Genomic DNA, 20,898 nt, shown 5'->3' with positions numbered 1-20,898 from the left:
CTACGGAGCTGGTTGATGGCTTGTTTTTTTGCGGGACATGTTGTACTTTGCACCAGTATCATGTCGCAGTGCATATGGTTTTTTGATCACATTTTATAGCATTTTTTGTGGGATTGAAAAGGTAAAAATCATAATTTTTGGAGGGTTTATAACAGTTTTTTTTTACGGCGTTTATCGTGCGGGTTCAATAATGATTTACTTTTATTCTACGGGTTGTTACGGACGCGGTGATACTATATATGTGGGGTTTGTCTTATGATTTAGACTTTTTTTTTGAGTTATATGTCTCTTTATATGTTTTGGGGGTTTGGGGCATTTTTAGTGATTTATGACTTTATTTTTTTATTGAATAACTTTTTTTTTTACTTTTTCCACCATGGGACATGAAGAAGCAATCATCTGATTGCTTCTTCATGATAATATTCTGCAATACTGATGTATTGCAGAGTATTATCAGTGTCAGCCTATGCACTTGCATAGGCTGGCACTGTGCCAGTAAGATGACGTCACAGACGCCATCTTACTGGCAATTCTTGCAGGTAACTCTGGGGTCCAGATCGGACCCCAGAGTTACTATAGCAACGATCGGCGCACCCCGAAAACGGTTCGGGGGGGGCGATCGTGGGGGAAAGATCCCCCAGATACATGTTAGATGCCGCGGTCGCGCTGACCGCGGCATTTAACGGGTTAAGCACCCGCGATCGGAGACAACTCCGATCGCGGGTGTTACACTGGGGTGCCGGCTATCAGTCACAGCCGGCACCCCGTCTTTCCCGATGCCGGTTCGGCTCAGATCTTGAGCTGAACCGGCATCAGCTCAGCGTCCGATATATCGGACGCTGAGCGCTAAGTCACTGCGCTCAGCGTCCGATATATCGGACGCTGAGCGTTAAGAGGTTAATAATGGAATAGTAATAACATAACTCTGTGTCATTATATTTTAATATAACATACCTGTACTTGTCCTGATTTCACTACGGCGGTACCTTGTTTCTTCATCGCCTATGTGATAACAGGTTACATTGTTGCGGATTTTCATGGTATACAGTACGTCCATTTATTATGACAAGGCAACACACACATCAGAGAGACTCAATGAGAGTAAATTTTTTTATCAATGTATTTATTAATGTGAAACTACAAGGAATAAATACACACATACCTTTAGTATACTTGCTGTATCCTTTAGGTTGGGGTGTCTGACTTTTTGTATTACCTGCTGTAAAATAAAAGGCAAATAGTTAACAAAAATCACCCAATGCAAAGCAGGACTCTCCCCATCTCTCCCAATAGTCCAGTCAAAGGTGACCCTGCACCATGTAATCCCATATATCACAGGGCTCAGCTTGTCACCTTCCATCACACCCTTCAACCTAAAGATGAAATATAAAATCAATAGAAATCACAAAACTTTCCACTTACTTTGAGACTGTTGGTCATTTTCAGATGCTTCTTTCCCACTACTATTACTGTAATCAGAACCATCAGAGTCGTCTTCACTTTCAGGTGTGACTATAAGAGATAAGCCGGTGGGATGAAGAAAAAAATGTCTTCTTTATACTGACATGAAGATTCGTAAAAATTTATGGAAAATATCTTCTGGTAAAACCTGGCATGGCCCCATACACAGGAGATGGAGGTGTCTGGTTCCAGCACCAGATGGTGGGAATGCCAGTTCTCGAAACGACACTAATTTGATAATAACTTATTCTTAAGAACTGACCATAAATATCTCAAGCATGGATGAAAGACTGTACGCAAATAAGCCTGATGACCTGAAGGCTCCATAGGTTTTAATGGAGTCTGGAGCCCCTCAGGCTCATTTGCATACATTCTTTCATCCTGGTGGTAGATGCCCTTTAAAGCTGACCATACACAAATTTTAGCTGACCCTCCATCATCACATACATTGAATGAGCCAAAGAAAGTAAACTGTGGCTAGGCACACCAGGCGGTGGCGTATATTTTCAGAGAACAAAAAGATAAAGTAAATCCTAAATCTTCAGGTTTTAGTTGACATAATAGTTTGTGAATCAGCTAAACTAACTGTGCACAATTTGGCCGATTTGGAGCCTCAAACTGAGGCAACACACAGTGAAACCCTAGGACCCCATTTATACTTACCTCGTTTGGTGGTTCTTCTTGTCTGCCTATTTTCCTTATTCTGCTCTACAGCAGGATCTTTTTTCCCTAAAAGAAAATACAGTGATGTATAACCAGCCGATTTACATCCCAACCCCTTTTATATCTTCATAAAAACAAAACACATGCAACACTGTGTAATCGCAAAAACAGCAATTTGCTTGAACCCTCCATCGCTCAGAAGGGTCTCCCATCAATCCGGAGAATGGGGGCCTATTCTCACTAATGGGTGGAGGATGGGCATATTTTTTGCTGCTCCATTCAATACTATGGGAGTGTCACTGCCCATGTGAGTGCATGAGATACCCAACCGCTGTACTCTCCAATCTCCGACCCTTCCATACTATTAGACAGAGCGGCAGGGCGTGCAGCCCTATTGTCTTTTTGACCTATGAATATCTCAGCAGCCGGTCCCACACTGATCACTTCTTATCCTCTATCCTGTGGATGCAGCATACAACTCACGTGAGGGAATTACCTTGGGTGGGGTCCTTGATTGGCGGACGGAGAAGACCCGAAAAATCTCCTTTGCTTCCTGTACAGGGGAAAACAGACATCAGAATACATTGGAAGAATACATTGAGGACACTGGAGCTTGCACTGTCCATACTACCCAGGGACTCGCTGCACACTGCTGGCAGGGAGCTAGGTCATATAAAAGGTCTTCTTGATGAAGCATAATTTTCATGGGGCAAATTTCATAATTTTCAAGATACATTTTCATGGGGCAATGTAGAAACATGACTAAACAAACAAATTCACAAAGATATAAAGTTAAGAGATTTTTTGAGTACTTACCACTGCGAAGGCCGTATTTGTCTAGTTAAAAAAAAACAAAGACAAAAAAAGGTGGTAAAAATGTGGTAAATGACTTATTGATAGCAAGCAGGGATTTCTTAGAAAATGTTGTTCAGTTGGGACAAGCAAACGGGAAAATAAGCGTCAGTAGACAGCAGAATAGAAGTAATGGACAGACTTATGTTACAGTAGGTTAATGCAGAGAGCCGCCAAAATGCAGGATTTACCCGAATACTTACGTCTTACCGCAGGAGAGGCATTGCCTAGAAAGAGAGTAGGAAACATGTATAACAAGATTATCAAAGCCTTTATAAGACTCTATGCACATGGAGGTATCCAGACTGAAAATCTCCCCCTTCTACTTTTCTGCACCTAGAAGCTTCTTTTTTTTGGGGGGGGGGGGGGGGGTGACATATTTGGAACACCGATATGTTGTAAAAACATCTATGTGGGTGTATGTGGGTCTCCGTGACTCATGACCCATATAATAAACCAGCTTTCCACTTTGTTGGAACTGTCTGTTCACATTAGGAAATTGAGGAAAATCCTACAGGACAACCGTCAGTCAGAAACCCCCTGTATGGTTGCCGTATATAACACGAACCTGAAATAACTTCAAAACACAACAATTACTAGTTTTAAAAAACCCCGCCAGAATGAAAATGCCCGACACCCGCCCAAAAAACCTCATCTGCTGATAAAAGAGGAAGGAAATAGGCCGCGCTTATCTGCAGCCTCCACCACCTCCCCCCTAATATTTCACTTTTACTTTGTAGCGAGGCTCAGCCAGAATTACAGTATATACAAATAGAAGAGATGAGGTGAAACATAGTATAACATTTAGTAGCTGAAGTGAAGACGTGCATTCACATGCAGCAGACTAGTTTCAAAACTCATAACTTTCTGTCTAGTGTGAATACATCCATAATAAGCTACTTATATGTTCCCTGGGTGAGTTCTACATTTCGAGGCTCTAGCCTCCACATCTCATGGATCAGGGGTTATGCCTGCACATCTCATGGATCAGGGGTTATGCCTGCACATGCATAACACAAGCGGTGAACTCTTTCCTAACCACCATAATGTTGTATTTGGTCACAAGATCCTCCATACTAGAAGATAGACAGGGTCATAGGCTGTAGAGTATAGTTACACCCAAGATCAGCAGTCTTTGGGGGACCATAAGGTGTCTCTCCCCATATGAAGAGACTAGTACTATACACATACACTACATTGTACTTGGGGGAGGGACACATACAGGAACAAACAAAGGAAGTTTTATGTATTGACAATGGAGCGTGTGCTCCTACACTATTTGAAACCAGCCAATCACTGTCAGACTGGGTAAAGACAAGCCCCTTTGACCAAGGGAATCCTACAACCACTTGCCAATTCATTCAAATAGTCTACGAGTTATAAAGGAGAAACAGAACAATTCAGAGTCAGGAGAGGAGACCGGCCGGCAAAAAACATAGTATATTAATGCTCTGCAGAGTGATACAATGTGACCCTGTACATGATAAATAAATACCCCAATGTTAAATGAATTTGTAATTTATTTTCTACATCACAACTAATAACACTATAAAGAACTGTGATATATTAACCCAGTCATCAGTGGCCTTCATGGAGCTGCCATGTACATTTTTACAGAAAAGTTTTTTTTACGTCAGGCATTTGGCAGAATCAGGTTTTTGCCATTTCTCCTAAAGCAGCAGTTTTGCTTTACTTCTCCCAGTAGAGGCAGATCATAGGTCACATGTCACCTGTCAGACTAGTCCCTCTTTAACCGGTCAGGGTGGGTCAGTGCAGAGTACAATGTATCCCCGAAAGAAGGGGGAACTTTTTGGATGTTTTGATGGATGTTATTATTCTATATATGTTATATGATAACATATTGATGATTATCATAATATTTAAATAATAATATAAAAATATGTATCCGTATCATGTCCAAAAACACTTTTGAAGAACAGATTGAAGGTGTTAAGTGCCTGGGGTCCCACCAATCAGAATTTGACTCCAGTAACCTATATATATGCACACTGATCGGCAGGTGCTATACATGGTTCTTTCTATATTACAGTCCCATAGTCGTGAAGTGGTAGCGTGTACTGAATAGTCACTCCATTCACACATGGGTATATGCGACCCTCAGTTCTTGCTATCAGTGAGACCCCCAGTGATCAGACACTATCCCATGGATACGGCGCCACTTTTTCCATCACATACAACTAGCAGGGCGCCATTCACCCTTGGCACAACCTACAGATCTCAACGGACTCTTTTCCCCTGATATTCGCCCTCAGTATGAATACATTGAACACTTTACCTGAGGAGGGATTGGCATACGGTTGGCTTGGGGCACCAGCCACCCATAAATGTACATAAAAATGGCAGCATTGGTGACAAATGTAACAATGTAAAAGAAGTATAGTAGCAGGAGAGAGTATGATGGGGAATACGGACTGTCTGAATGAATGATCAGCTCATACACAGCACAATGAGCCCGCTCCTGGCACTGCCACACTTTCATTTTCACTGGCAGTATTAGTTACCCTGGTGCCATATACTCATCAATGACCATCTACTTACCGCTATTGCCCCCTTTGCTCCGAGAACTCATCTTTCCCGCTCCTTGATACGACCAACGGAATAGTCCTGTACGAGACAGCAGCGCGGGGTGCGTTTTCTGTGTCTTACTTCCTGGTTGGGAACTAATCTTTGAGGTACAGGTTTCCGAGAGAGAGAATTCACGCTGCACCGGGAATGAAGCCGTGGTGCACGGACGGAAGGCACTTCCGGTGGGCTTGCAAGTTTATGACAGATTGTATTTGGGGAGTAAGGAAAGATGGGAGAGCGGCGCTGGAGGTGGTGACAGGTTGGTGTCATCTATACGGGGCAGGGGTGGCTCTGTGCTGGGACATAGGGTGCAGAGGGAAGTGAACTTCTAGAGGGTAAAGTTCACAGACACTGAAGGAGAAACATCCTGCTCTGCGTGTATTGTAATTAGAGAGGTAATATACGTATCATTATAATAGTGTCCACAGCTGATACCAGCTCCAGTAATACCAGGGCATTGGGCGCTGTACACACCTGCCTCTTGTGGCCTCATTTTTTTGCAATTGGTTATTTGCCAAAACTTGGGTCGAAGCTTGGATTCTGTACTAATTTACTTTACTTGTGCAACCAGCCCGTGTATGTAATAAACATAGCTCATCACAATGTTTTTGGCTATACAATGTGATATGTCATGATGTATGATCACATGATGAAGATATTAAAAAGTATTTTGAACAATAAATGTTGTGGTGAGTTATGTTTATTAATCATGGCAATTAATACCCTGTTTCCCCGAAAATAAGACAGTGTCTTATATTATTTTTTGCTTCTTAAGAGGCACTAGGTCTTATTTTCAGGGGATGTCTTATTTTTCCATGAACAAGAATTTACGTTTATTGGTGAACAAAAAAATCAACTTCTCTAGCATTCCTATAAATCTCCAAATTCTGAATTTCTTGCTGTATTTCTTAGAATCATTGGCCCCTAATCTCTTATGTTTAGTAAAAGCACTTTCCATAAATGACCCTTCTTATCCTGGTCGCTGCTGGTATCACATTTGCAGCACAACAGCCAGTGATTTACTTCCATGAATTCTTCCCCATGTCACAATCTTCTGCAGCATCTAAAAGATTTCCTAACACTAATGTATGGCGTGGGGGGAGCTGCTGCAATGACTACCGCTAGGTCCTATTTTCAGGGGAGGTCTTATATTTCTAATCCTAAACAAAATTGTACTAGGTGTTATTTTCAGGGGATGTCTTATTTTAGGGGAAACAGGGTATCAGTTAAGGGTAATTCTAAAGCTATACCACCGTTCACACTGTGTAACTGCGATCAGTTGTTTGTCCATATAAATGTGGTCATATACCATGTCATGCCTAACCACTTGGGTTTGATGCAGGGGTTAATGAGGACCTTTCACTACCTCACTTATATGGAGATTAGGATACCATTCTGTAGGGGCTGCTACATAGATTCACGGGCACTTTGAATTTTCCTTCTGGCCCCCACGGTTGCCGAGTTATGAGTCCCGAGATCTGACCATTATAATCTGTGTTTGGTCAGAGAGGAGGAGCCGGGGCAGCCCCAGCTCCTCCTTTCTGACCAAACACAGATTACAATGGTCAGAAACTGGGAATGATATCTCCGCAACCGCGGGGGCTAGAAGGAAAATTCCAAGTGCACCTGAATCTGCGTAACAGCCCCTATAGGATGATATGATACACATGTGCGAGCTGCTGAAAGGTTCTCTTTGAACTTGTCACCAGGCAAATCAATATAAAACCTCAATAAGTACCCTGTATGGCTGGTTGCCCATGGTCAGCTTCCAGACGGGGGGCTGGGGTTCCGGTGCATCTTTACATAACTGCGCCTCCTTATCTTGCAGCAAGCCCTGCCTTCTGTTTTCTTGTCCTCTCCTTGGCCTGATGCGGTGTCGCCCCAATTCTCGTTCATGCGCAGTGCGCCTTTCTCCCTCCGTGTAGACGCAGGGTCAGAGCATAGATGACCAGCACGTGCTCAAGAAATGAGACGAGATGTAGATCACAGGGAGATAAGGAGGCGCGGTTATGTAAAGATGTGGCCATGAAGGCCGCCACCTCCTTGACTGCTGTGCCTGGAACCCACCCCCTTGACTGGAAGCCGACGAAGAATAGAAATTAATTTTTCCGGCTGCAGGCAGCGGGCTCAATTTATAAAGACATGTCTGGCACATGGGCAACCGGCCATACAAGGTACTTGTATTGTGGTTTTATAGCGATTCGCTTGGTGATAAGTTCCCTTTAAGGTTTCTTAAAGGACATCTAGAAGATGCATAAACTTAAACTGAAGTAAGACAGGAACCGCTTTTGTTGTGTAGCCGTTTCATACTGGTGTTGTTCTGATCACTGTCTTTGGGGGGGTCATTGGCCATTAAAGTTATTGTGGTGGTGGGGGGGGGGCGACGACTCTGTAGCCATTACTGTAATTCATTAGAAAAGGGTGCTGAGGCCTGCATGGTATTTGAGGAGGTTGGGGACTGCAACCAACACTGTTATTGGGTGGTTGGGTAGTACCTGCAATCATCAGTTATGGGTAGGGGGGCCTGCAGCTGTCACTGTTATTGGGAATTGGTGCTGCAGACATGTAAGTTGAGATCTGGAATAATTTCAAATATCCTACAGATTTTTAAACTTCTCGCTGTATTTGACCATGACTTGTAGACTTATCTTATTCATAATGACACATTGTATAGAAAACCACATCCTCCATTGTTCAGGTCAATTTGCAGCAGAACCTCCTTGTATAAGTGCGCATTGCAAACCCCTTAGGCCGGCGGCACACGTGGTGTTGAACCCGCTTGTGGGCCGTTTTTTTAAGCAGTCTGTTAAAAAATGCATGCGTTTTTGGAAAATTCATCCGTTTTTGACCGTTTTTTTTAACCAATTATCTTAATTAAAACGGGTCAAAAACGCATGCATATTTTAACAGACTGCTTCAAAACGGCCCAAAAACGGGTTCAAAATGCCATGTGTGCTGCCGGCCTTATGGAGAGAAAGGGAAAACGAAAGTGACTTGGAATTGCCCTTGCAATATTCTGATTGTCTTATCGCAGGCATCCAATGTAATATGAGAGTCGGTGGACTTTGCTGTCCTCTGGTTATCGCTGCAGCCATCTAGATCTTAAAATGCTGTGAATGTTAAAAGGTCATAATGCGGTCACCATGATGTTCTGCTGCAGCAGGGACCGGGTATATCCCTGGAAGAAAAAATAATTTTCCCCGCAAATACTTCATATGTTTTTTTTTTTTTTTATTCCCCCCAAATCCCTTCCTCATCCAAGCCCCCCCCCCCCCCTCTGTTGGCCAAACCGGGTGGACATGTGCCCCCCCTTCTACCACACAAACTACAAATAGTAACATAAATTGGCCTGTATCTGTCTACCTCTTACTAGATCCCAGCCACAAGTAACCTTAGATTTCCCCCCTTAGATTCCAAGAAGAATTGCAGACAATATGTCATTAACATTGATCTAAGTTTTTCTAACTGCCATATTGAGAAGGAATATCTCCCTGCTATGGGGTGATTGGCATCAGCCTTGTAAAGGTTTTTTTTTTGCCTTCCTCTGGATCAACACAATAGAAATCATATTTTGGACTTGATTGATGTCTTTTTTTTAACCTTATCTACTATATTGCTATGATTGTAAGACAACTCTTTTCATATCGCCTTTAAATATAAATAATCTTGGAAAAGTTAATTCACCACCAAATAGACAGTAATCTGATTCTGGTAGAGAACTAGCAGGTACAGCTGATATTCTCTGTATGCCTTGTTTCTAGGGAAGAACACCTCTGCTATATACTGTATTTTTCAGACTACAGTATAAAGTGCACAAAAAATTCTTGGATTTTCTCTGATCAAAGGTGCGCCTGATAGTCCAGTGCGCCTTATATATGAACCGTACTTACAGACAACAGCTGCCTTGAACTGTGCACAGGTCTGCCACGTGCTGGTCATTCAGCCTTATAATCAGGTGCGCCCTATAATCAGGTGCGCCTTATATACGAACCTAGACGTTTTAGCAGGTTTTTATTGATGGTGCGCCTTATAGTCCGAAAAATACTGTACCCAAGATCCACTGAGACTAAGGTGGTTCTATGAGGCTCCCGGAACGTACATTAAATGGATCCATTTAATAAAGGAGGCCTAGGGGATATAATGGTAAACGTAACATGTGCATTTCTGAGTTGGCTCAGTATTCAGACTAATAGTGTATTGTGAATAAAGTATTTACAAGTGGATAAAGAGATCGACCTTCAATATAAATCATAAAGAATTTCAGAGTATGTTTAATATATGTCTTCCTATGCAAGTCATATTTCTAAACATTCATATAGTGTAGCAATACTGAAAGCCACATGATGTTCAGCGAAAGTCCATGAAATCCACAGTAGGAGATTTTTTGAGAACAAAAATAACTGTGCTGATGTACACTCAACAACCTGAACAACCGGGCTTAAAGGGAAACTCGAATTGGAGTTACGGCACAACAATAGGTCTTTAATTGATTGAATGTTCTCGGATGACGACAACAAGGAGCTCTTAGCAATAAAAGTTTGAGCTACAGTGAGAACCTGGTGGTCTCGAAATTAACTGTTGCCCTTGTCTATCAGCTCCGGTATTTCTCAAAAAACGTTTGGATATAGTTATTTTTAGACATAATTTGCCCATCTGGTCGAGAACAAACATGACAACAATTCTGGCGCCAGCTTGGATAAGGGTAGGACAAGCTGTCTTGGTTTCTAAGAAGGTCTCATTGCCTCTCAGTGGAAAAGTGCTCACTTCACAAGTGTTGAGGGAGCAGGGGGAGGGGGCGACATTGTGACTGTCTGTAAACCCAGGGGCAAGAAATGTCCACACAGAGCCCCCCCCCCCCCACTAATGAAATGTCCGCAGCAGAGCCCCCCACTAATGAAATGTCTACAGAAGAGGCCTTCCCCATTATTGAAATGTCCACAGAAGAGCGTTTCCCTTTATTGAAATGTCCACAGCAGAGCCCCCCGCTAATGAAATGTCCACAGCAGGGCCCCCCGCTAATGAAATGTCCACAGCAGAGCCCCCCGCTAATGAAATGTCCACAGCAGAGCCCCCCGCTAATGAGAAGTCAACAGCAGAGCCCCCCGCTAATGAGAAGTCAACAGCAGAGCCCCCCGCTAATGAAATGTCCACAGCAGAGCCCCCCCCTAATGAAATGTCCACAGCAGAGCCCCCCGCTAATGAAATGTCTACAGAAGAGGCCTTCCCCATTATTGAAATGTCCACAGAAGAGGCCTTCCCCATTATTGAAATGTCCACAGAAGAGCGTTTCCCTTTATTGAAATGTCCACAGCAGAGCCCCCCGCTAATGAAATGTCCACAGCAGAGCCCCCCGCTAATGAAATGTCCACAGCAGAGCCCCCCGCTAATGAAATGTCCACAGCAGAGCCCCCCGCTAATGAAATGTCCACAGCAGAGCCCCCCGCTAATGAAATGTCCACAGCAGAGCCCCCCGCTAATGAAATGTCCACAGCAGAGCCCCCCGCTAATGAAATGTCCACAGCAGAGCCCCCCGCTAATGAAATGTCCACAGCAGAGCCCCCCCGCTAATGAAATGTCCACAGCAGAGCCCCCCCGCTAATGAAATGTCCACAGCAGAGCCCCCCCGCTAATGAAATGTCCACAGCAGAGCCCCCCCGCTAATGAAATGTCCACAGCAGAGCCCCCCCGCTAATGAAATGTCCACAGCAGAGCCCCCCCGCTAATGAAATGTCCACAGCAGAGCCCCCCCGCTAATGAAATGTCCACAGCAGAGCCCCCCTGCTAATGAAATGTCCACAGCAGAGCCCCCCCGCTAATGAAATGTCCACAGCAGAGCCCCCCGCTAATGAAATGTCCACAGCAGAGCCCCCCCGCTAATGAAATGTCCACAGCAGAGCCCCCCCGCTAATGAAATGTCCACAGCAGAGCCCCCCCGCTAATGAAATGTCCACAGCAGAGCCCCCCCGCTAATGAAATGTCCACAGCAGAGCCCCCCCGCTAATGAAATGTCCACAGCAGAGCCCCCCCGCTAATGAAATGTCCACAGCAGAGCCCCCCCGCTAATGAAATGTCCACAGCAGAGCCCCCCCGCTAATGAAATGTCCACAGCAGAGCCCCCCCGCTAATGAAATGTCCACAGCAGAGCCCCCCCGCTAATGAAATGTCCACAGCAGAGCCCCCCCGCTAATGAAATGTCCACAGCAGAGCCCCCCCGCTAATGAAATGTCCACAGCAGAGCCCCCCCGCTAATGAAATGTCCACAGCAGAGCCCCCCCGCTAATGAAATGTCCACAGCAGAGCCCCCCCGCTAATGAAATGTCCACAGCAGAGCCCCCCCGCTAATGAAATGTCCACAGCAGAGCCCCCCCGCTAATGAAATGTCCACAGCAGAGCCCCCCCGCTAATGAAATGTCCACAGCAGAGCCCCCCCGCTAATGAAATGTCCACAGCAGAGCCCCCCCGCTAATGAAATGTCCACAGCAGAGCCCCCCCGCTAATGAAATGTCCACAGCAGAGCCCCCCCGCTAATGAAATGTCCACAGCAGAGCCCCCCCGCTAATGAAATGTCCACAGCAGAGCCCCCCCGCTAATGAAATGTCCACAGCAGAGCCCCCCCGCTAATGAAATGTCCACAGCAGAGCCCCCCCGCTAATGAAATGTCTACAGAAGAGGCCTTCCCCATTATTGAAATGTCCACAGAAGAGCGTTTCCCTTTATTGAAATGTCCACAGCAGAGCCCCCCGCTAATGAAATGTCCACAGCAGGGCCCCCCGCTAATGAAATGTCCACAGCAGAGCCCCCCGCTAATGAAATGTCCACAGCAGAGCCCCCCGCTAATGAGAAGTCAACAGCAGAGCCCCCCGCTAATGAGAAGTCAACAGCAGAGCCCCCCGCTAATGAAATGTCCACAGCAGAGCCCCCCCCTAATGAAATGTCCACAGCAGAGCCCCCCGCTAATGAAATGTCTACAGAAGAGGCCTTCCCCATTATTGAAATGTCCACAGAAGAGGCCTTCCCCATTATTGAAATGTCCACAGAAGAGCGTTTCCCTTTATTGAAATGTCCACAGCAGAGCCCCCCGCTAATGAAATGTCCACAGCAGAGCCCCCCGCTAATGAAATGTCCACAGCAGAGCCCCCCGCTAATGAAATGTCCACAGCAGAGCCCCCCGCTAATGAAATGTCCACAGCAGAGCCCCCCGCTAATGAAATGTCCACAGCAGAGCCCCCCGCTAATGAAATGTCCACAGCAGAGCCCCCCCGCTAATGAAATGTCCACAGCAGAGCCCCCCCGTTAATGAAATGTCCACAGCAGAGCCCCCCCGCTAATGAAATGTCCACAGCAGAGCCCCCCCGCTAATGAAATGTCCACAGCAGAGCCCCCCCGCTAATGAAATGTCCACAGCAGAGCCCCCCCGCTAATGAAATGTCCACAGCAGAGCCCCCCCGCTAATGAAATGTCCACAGCAGAGCCCCCCTGCTAATGAAATGTCCACAGCAGAGCCCCCCCGCTAATGAAATGTCCACAGCAGAGCCCCCCGCTAATGAAATGTCCACAGCAGAGCCCCCCCGCTAATGAAATGTCCACAGCAGAGCCCCCCCGCTAATGAAATGTCCACAGCAGAGCCCCCCCGCTAATGAAATGTCCACAGCAGAGCCCCCCCGCTAATGAAATGTCCACAGCAGAGCCCCCCCGCTAATGAAATGTCCACAGCAGAGCCCCCCCGCTAATGAAATGTCCACAGCAGAGCCCCCCCGCTAATGAAATGTCCACAGCAGAGCCCCCCCGCTAATGAAATGTCCACAGCAGAGCCCCCCCGCTAATGAAATGTCCACAGCAGAGCCCCCCCGCTAATGAAATGTCCACAGCAGAGCCCCCCCGCTAATGAAATGTCCACAGCAGAGCCCCCCCGCTAATGAAATGTCCACAGCAGAGCCCCCCCGCTAATGAAATGTCCACAGCAGAGCCCCCCCGCTAATGAAATGTCCACAGCAGAGCCCCCCCGCTAATGAAATGTCCACAGCAGAGCCCCCCCGCTAATGAAATGTCCACAGCAGAGCCCCCCCGCTAATGAAATGTCCACAGCAGAGCCCCCCCGCTAATGAAATGTCTACAGAAGAGGCCTTCCCCATTATTGAAATGTCCACAGAAGAGCATTTCCCTTTATTGAAATGTCCACAGCAGAGCCCCCCGCTAATGAAATGTCCACAGCAGAGCCCCCCGCTAATGAAATGTCCACAGCAGAGCCCCCCCGCTAATGAAATGTCCACAGCAGAGCCCCCCCGCTAATGAAATGTCCACAGCAGAGCCCCCCCGCTAATGAAATGTCCACAGCAGAGCCCCCCCGCTAATGAAATGTCCACAGCAGAGCCCCCCCGCTAATGAAATGTCCACAGCAGAGCCCCCCCGCTAATGAAATGTCCACAGCAGAGCCCCCCCGCTAATGAAATGTCCACAGCAGAGCCCCCCCGCTAATGAAATGTCCACAGCAGAGCCCCCCCGCTAATGAAATGTCCACAGCAGAGCCCCCCCGCTAATGAAATGTCCACAGCAGAGCCCCCCCGCTAATGAAATGTCCACAGCAGAGCCCCCCCGCTAATGAAATGTCCACAGCAGAGCCCCCCCGCTAATGAAATGTCTACAGAAGAGGCCTTCCCCATTATTGAAATGTCCACAGAAGAGCATTTCCCTTTATTGAAATGTCCACAGCAGAGCCCCCCGCTAATGAAATGTCCACAGCAGAGCCCCCCGCTAATGAAATGTCCACAGCAGAGCCCCCCGCTAATGAAATGTCCACAGCAGAGCCTCCTTAAAAATATGAATCTCTATACTTTCCCGTGGCACTGTCTTTTTCACTTTGCAGCTTCTTGTCTTTACGCTTTGCCCATGTACACACTTTGATGTCACGCGACACCGTGCGCCATAGTGTGTGCATGTGGGCAAAGGTGTGCCGCCGCCAGAAAGAGAATACTACTGAGCTGGTAGGAGAAAAAGCTGGAGGTGAGTATACATTAGTCTGTTTTTTGTATATCTGTAAAGAACTATGGAATATGATTGTGCTATAAAAATAAAGATGAGCATAATGTCTTACAAGGACAGCTCATACAGAGTCCTTCTTCACTAGGGTTCAAGGTTAAAGCAGAACCCCGGGTTTCTCTGTAAAATCAAAGGTTACAAGAATGGGACCCAGATAGGCCAGAAGATCAACTTGGGGGATGCTTTCTAGAGATAATATCAAAGCCCCCGAGTTCCTATAACTGCTGGGGGGGGGGTCTTAGCTCATGAACCCCCATAAAGCTGTTTATCTTTTTTTTCCTTTGATATACTCAGCCTATTCTCATGTTTTCTCCTGCTATCAGTGCTGATACATGTATTATTGCTGATCTACCTGGACGCCCCACCCTTCCCTTGTTGGGCTGAAGCTCAAGGTGCACCTTCCTTAAAGACGTTCTGTCTCTTACTTTACTTTCATTTCTGTTTCAGTGCAGCGGCAGTAAGACGGCACGACATCTGTACAATAAACCTAGATACTCATCATAAGCATTCCCTGTATGGAAGATCTCATCACTATATGGAAGATCTCATGACTGTCTAGAACAGGATCCCTGATGGTTAAAGGTAAGAATCAATATGTGGTTAATATCATTATTTTCAGCTTAAAATGTCTTTGGTTAAAACCGACCTTTTAATTTCGGAAGGTCACCACTCACCTGTTTTTCCCAGGGACAGATTTGCCTAGTGATGTGACAGATGTTGAGTAAATGGTATTTTCTGGATTTCCCGGCCTGAAAAGTATCAGCTGAGCTGACATGCCGGGTGCAGTACAGGTATTTTGTGCAGTACAGACTCGCAGAACGAGTCCATCGGGTCATGAGGATCCTACCTGAATAAGGTCTCTTGCATGTGCAGCCTGTGTATACGTGCCGTAAGGTTGCACAATCCCACGGGCTGCACACAGAGCAGAGGATGGAAGTCCTTGTATTATATAGGGCATTATATAGGGCCTAACTTTTGTTCGTGGGAAAACCCCTTTAAAGAGACTGGCACTGTCTCTGGCAGATGACTGAGTTAAATAGTTAATCCTTTTTAAATTTGCAACACAGATGGAAGTAGTATGGGGGTGAAGGTGTCGGGAAACCCCGGGGTGCTTCAGGTAATGTAAAATGTGTAATAGGAAGAAAGATTAAAAAAAATTCTGGCACTCACCGGTTTCCAAGAAATGTATTCAAGGCACAGCTTAAGGAGATGTAAGAGCCGGAAACGGACCAATGCAGGTAGTTTTGTTATTTTAAGTTTAGTTTTTAGTTACAAGGTGAGGTTTGTAACAATGCCATGTTCAGAAGTTAATACAAACTTTATCTTCTTTTTTCTCTCTCTAAGGTATAACTACTGCTAGCTTTACGTTTTTTTGGAGAAAATGTCACAAGTGGATCCTTTGGACAAATCTTCCGGTGAGTCACAAGTGAACACCACAGAGAATTCGCCATGTGATCCACAGTCACTACCAAAAACCACAAAGAGTTCGGTAGATGATCCACAGTCATTACTAAGCACCACAGAGAAGTCGACATGTGATACAGGGACACTACCAAGCACCACAGAGATGTCAGTCGTGGCCACCACAGTTACTTCTGTAAGTAATGAATCACAGAATAATGCTGCAGACCAGTATTTTGCTGCGCCAGATCCTAAGGGGAGCAAAACTGATGTGTCTTCTGAAGAGGTGAAGTTGGTTGGGCAGGAAACTTCACAGGAGGATCATCAAGTGAAATATTTAGGTGACCCAGTTGAACAGACAAGCGCCAAAGTCTTCCCTAGTGAGCAGGAGGCACAAGCAGACACTCAAGACAAGTCTGTGGAACTAAAGGAACCGTTGACGACCACAGTCCAGTCTGGGCAGCAAGAGTTGCAGACGGGCACTGGAATGGATTCTGGTGACCCTGAGTTGCAATCGGGCACCGCAGACAAGTTTTGGGTCCCAGGATTGCCTATAACAGAAACGTGTAATGCACAATCTATTGATGAAGAGTCACAGATGGGCACATCACACAAGTCTGGTGACCTAGATGTGCAGATGCCCCCTACAGAAGTGTCTACTGAGCAAGCGGCACAGACTGGCACCGCAGACAAGTCTAGTGATCAAGAGTCACAGAACGGCAATGTATGTAACGAGTCTTTAGAAGAACAAAAGTCACATGCAAATGTGTGTAGTGCAAGCACAACAGATATAGAGTCCACTGCCAAGTCATGGAAAAGTGATATAGACAAGGGTACAAGCGGACACGAGTCTGGAGAGAAAGTACTTGAAAGTTGTTTCCCAGGTGGGCCAAGGCAAAGAGGGCCAAAGCATAATCCCGCAGAACCAAATTCACTTTCCAGGGAATCCAAAGACAAAAAGTGCCTTAGAGAGGAGGTCACAGATTCCTGGACAAGCACCAAAGCCAAGTCTGGTTGGTCACAATCACAAGAAACCAATGCGGCTTCTTTGGAAGAAGAAAAGTCAGAGTCACATGTGACGGACAAGGATATGGGTGCAGACATCTGTGATGGTGACAAAGAGCTACAGAAGTGCAGCATTGAAAAGGGTGGAACAGACACGCTAAGAACAAGGCCGCAGACATGGTCCGGTGCAAAACCGAAATCACCAACTTCCACTGATGAGCTGGATTCACCGGCTTCCAATAGTAGTAAAAAGAACAAGGCCCCAAGATATCTGCTGATGGGTAAGAAATGACACAATTACACTGTTAATACAAAAAGTTTGGTTTGGTGTAAAAGTTTTTTGTTTCAAGTTTTTTTGTTTCTGACCTTTTCACATTTCTGAAGTCTCCTGGGCGTTGTGTGAATGGAGCATTGGAGCCCATGTGTGACCACCATTAATTTCTGTGGGACTGTGCTGTGTCCATCAGTCCCACAGAAGTAAGAGAAGCAGCGGTCAGCTCTGGGACCAATGTTTTTATGATTTTTCAAAGTGATTTGAGCTGTGGGAAGACGGCAGAAGACTTTCAGTAAGGGCTAATACCGCAAAACCACCACAAAATCCACCCGGTATCTACTTAACACTTAGATGCCGTGTTCAATATTGATGTAGCCTTTCTAAAAAATGAAAATCTTATATTATTAAATCTGGTATCTCCAAATCTATAACTGAGATGTACTGTAAAATTATTATGTTACTTGCCTATCAAATAAAAAAAAAGAAAAATCCAGAATACAGGCGGTCCCCTACTTAAGAACACCTGACTTACAGACGACTCCTAGTTACCGGCCCTCTGGATGTTGGTAATTTACTGCACTTTAGCCTTGGGCTACAATGATCCGCTGTAACAGTTATCACAGGTGTCTGCAATGAAGCTTTTTTGTGAATCCTGGTTCTTATGACAATCCAACATTTTTAAAATACAATTGTCACAGAGACAAAATAAAATTCGGCTGGGGTAACAATTATAAAATATACAGTAAAGACTTGCATACAAACTCATCTTAAGAACAAACCTACAGAACCTATCCTGTACGTAACCCGGGGACTGCCTGATTGTGAAAAGGTCATACTGTCCCCCAAAATATTATTACTAATAAATTGAAGGAAAATTATGGAAACATTACAACTAGTCTTGGATTGTACTGATACCAAAACTATAATTTTTTTTTTTTTTTTTTTTAAGTGAAAAATGTAACAAAGATGATATAACTTTATAACTTCTCTTCCCTCCGTGTTCAGGTTGTCTGATAGCTTTGGCACTGGCTTCAGTACCTTCTATTATCTCCTGGATGCAGCGCCCCCCAGTCCACCATGACAATGTAGTCGAAAGATTTTTGAGAGAATTTGCAAGTGTTAAGAGCGATTTCCCCGGACAGTACGATGGTTTGTGGTTTAGAAGTGAAAAACTTCTACAGAAACATGTTAACACTTCTGATCCCAGCGCACCTTCTATACTAATCCTCACCGCCGCCCGGGATGGCGAACGGACTCTACGTTGTGTAAGTGAACGTATAGCAAAGTCCTACGCCATTGCCCACAATGCCAGCTGGTTCCTGGTCAGTGGACCCTCCAAGTCTAAGTATGATAGTGCCACCAGCAAAATGCAGATAGACAATGAGCTCAGCTCAGGATTCCAGGTCGGTAATAGCCGGGCAGCCGTATTGTACCGCCTGGAAACGTTACCAGCCGGTTCCCTACTCATCCTCTATAAATACTGTGATCACGAAAATGCCGCCTTTAAAAAAGTGTCTCTAGTGCTCCCCATCCTCTTGGATGAACAGTCTCTAGAGACGGACCTGTCTTTCCCAGAAGTGGAAGAGAAAGTGAAGGACCTTCTTTGGGAACGATTTGCTAACTCAGACGTCATTGCGCACAATGAAATGGACGTTGACAAACTGAGCGGAGTCTGGAGCCGCATTTCTCACGTGGTTCTTCCTGTGCTGCCTGTGGACTACGTGGAAAGTGGTCAATGTCCTGGGACCAAAGACTAAAATGTTGAAGTGTCTTTTCCAAATGTGCCTTAGTACAGAATAATGTATGGCAGATGGGACAAACCAAGGTGACCGTAAGGACAGCAAAGAGGATTTCTTCAATCATGATAAAGATGGTCAAAGAGGAGCCGTCATATTTCCTGTATAATTTAGTAAATTTGTGTATCCCCCATGATATTAGCCGTGCAGAGCAGCTTTTCCTGGAGTCTGACATTTGTGCTGTTCCTCTTCATTACGCTAAACAATTAATTGACAAAAGGGTGTTACCAATTGTTGGGGTGCCCCTACATACTCTGACGATGTCCAGTCTGCCCTAGATGTATATTGGGGCGCACTCTAGTGGAAGGGTAACTCCAAGAGATTAATTGTAAACTTACAAGAAGAATAATGGAGGAACAGCCCAATAAAGAGTTCCAGGACAAGATGGCTTGTAATTTGCACATATTTTGAATGGTGTGGGATAAAATTATTTATTAATGCAGACGTGTCGGGAAAGTTAATGGAACCTACTTAATCATCGTAAGAATTAGGATACAATTTAACTACATTGTTTTATATATGTATCATAAACTTTACTGCTAGAATGATACATTATGATTACAAAAAATTATTTTATCCCATTTTATGACAAATGAAGGGATGGGGTTGTGGCTGTCCGGACCCTCTGTATTAGGCCACCCCATAACAGAGGGTCACTGTATTATAATGTCATGATTACGGTTTGCTGCTGCTGTTTTGGGGGATCCCTAAAGTCAACTATTCTTTAAGGGACATGTTGAAATAACTGGATGACTGGGTGACACTCTCTACCCTGATCCCTCCGTAAGTGTTATACATTTGCAAAATTGCTTTAAAGTGCACTTTTAGGGTGGGTTCACACCTCGTTTTGTCGATATGTTTTAAGGGCATGTTCGGAGGTTTCCTGGTGGGACTGCTGACTGCGCAGTGTATATTTTAACACCAGGTACTACCTGGAATTGCACAATTAACTAGTGCCCGTTCACCTGGAATGGTTGCTAATTTTAACGAGTGTGCAGGTACAGAGGTAACGTGCCTCATGTCGGCCCACTCTGCCGCCAGCCATGCCCCCTTTGCTTGGAGTTGGCTCCAAGGTGGAAATAATCGCTATTGCTAACGGTTTTCTTTGTGATTATTTCAGGGCTTCTACACCAGTAGTCTGGCATAGGAGCCCTCATAAATATTCTCCTATGTCTGTATCTAAGCTCAGAATATACCTAAAAAGTGGTGTGAACTCTCCTTACATATATGTATATAAAAAAAATGGCTTAAGAAAAAAAAATATTTTATGTCTAATTAGTTGCTATAATTTTAAAGTAAAGAGGAATTTTATTTCTGTGTCAAAGACTCTTCTTGACTTTCACACGACAGGCGTGGAAATGAATAGGTTAGTACCGTTTTTTTTTGGACTATAAGGCGCACAAAAAATCCTTTGATTTTCTCAGAAATCAAAGGTGCACCTTATAGTCCAGCGCGCCTTATTTATGAACAGTACTTACACACAACAGCTGCCTTGAACTGTGCTCAGGTCTGCCACCTGCTGGTCATTCATCCTTATAATCAGGTGCGCTTTATAATCCGATGCACCTTATATATCAGGGTTCCACAAACTACGGACCGTTTCGATCTGGCCCCCGACGCTTGCCGCGCCAGCGCTGGCCCCCGCAGCCTTCGACAGTTGGGCAGGAGCCTCCGTCCGACTGGGGGCAGTATGAGGGGCAGTATAGGAAATAACTAATTATGAGGGGCAGTATAGGAAATAATTAATTATGAGGGGCAGTATAGGAAATAACTAATTATGAGGGGCAGCCTAGTAATTAATGGGGGGGAGGCATATTCAATAAT

At 45.1% G+C, this 20,898-nt stretch overlaps 2 protein-coding genes across 6 annotated transcripts in view; one reads left to right on the top strand and one right to left on the bottom strand.

Annotated features, from left to right (window-relative positions):
- Positions 1-5,769, bottom strand: part of LOC140104608 (torsin-1A-interacting protein 1-like) — a 14,600-nt gene extending 8,831 nt beyond the window's left edge. Inside the window, exons 1-8 of one of the 3 annotated variants that reach the window (XM_072128225.1) lie at positions 5,536-5,768; positions 3,180-3,203; positions 2,941-2,961; positions 2,621-2,677; positions 2,125-2,190; positions 1,423-1,512; positions 1,163-1,219; positions 955-1,002 (exon numbers count right to left, since the gene is read on the bottom strand). In XM_072128225.1, the coding sequence (XP_071984326.1) occupies positions 955-1,002; positions 1,163-1,219; positions 1,423-1,512; positions 2,125-2,190; positions 2,621-2,677; positions 2,941-2,961; positions 3,180-3,203; positions 5,536-5,566 (394 nt within the window). In that variant the 5' untranslated portion in view covers positions 5,567-5,768. Of the gene's footprint in view, positions 1-954; positions 1,003-1,162; positions 1,220-1,422; positions 1,513-2,124; positions 2,191-2,620; positions 2,678-2,940; positions 2,962-3,179; positions 3,204-5,535 lie in introns of all 3 variants that reach the window. The other 2 variants (XM_072128227.1, XM_072128226.1) reach the window with 2 other exon arrangements.
- Positions 5,668-20,898, top strand: LOC140104606 (uncharacterized). 3 transcript variants are annotated; one of them, XM_072128223.1, is made up of 4 exons: positions 5,668-5,744; positions 15,046-15,180; positions 15,943-17,285; positions 18,284-20,898. In XM_072128223.1, exons 3-4 carry the CDS (start codon positions 15,980-15,982, stop codon positions 19,033-19,035), a joined length of 2,058 nt encoding a protein of 685 aa, XP_071984324.1. In that variant the 5' UTR covers positions 5,668-5,744; positions 15,046-15,180; positions 15,943-15,979; the 3' UTR covers positions 19,036-20,898. The 3 variants fall into 3 exon arrangements, with proteins under 3 accessions (XP_071984324.1, XP_071984323.1, XP_071984325.1); XM_072128222.1 differs by having other exon boundaries at positions 5,678-5,821; XM_072128224.1 differs by lacking the exon at positions 5,668-5,744 and adding an exon at positions 5,937-5,957.

The sequence above is a fragment of the Engystomops pustulosus genome, chromosome 10 (genome assembly GCF_040894005.1).
Source record: "Engystomops pustulosus chromosome 10, aEngPut4.maternal, whole genome shotgun sequence".
Classification (NCBI taxonomy): Eukaryota; Metazoa; Chordata; class Amphibia; order Anura; family Leptodactylidae; genus Engystomops; species Engystomops pustulosus.
Note: the sequence above shows the minus strand (reverse complement) of the source record. Positions and strands in the feature narration are given on the sequence as shown.

What these genes read in the sequence shown, in the direction of transcription:
- LOC140104606 (XM_072128223.1), top strand. Translation starts at nt 15,980, where the DNA reads ATGTCACAAGTGGATCCTTTGGACAAATCTTCCGGTGAGTCACAAGTG. An exon ending in CCCAAGATATCTGCTGATGG is followed by an intron (nt 17,286 to 18,283) that starts GTAAGAAATGAC and finishes CTCCGTGTTCAG; the next exon opens with GTTGTCTGATAGCTTTGGCA.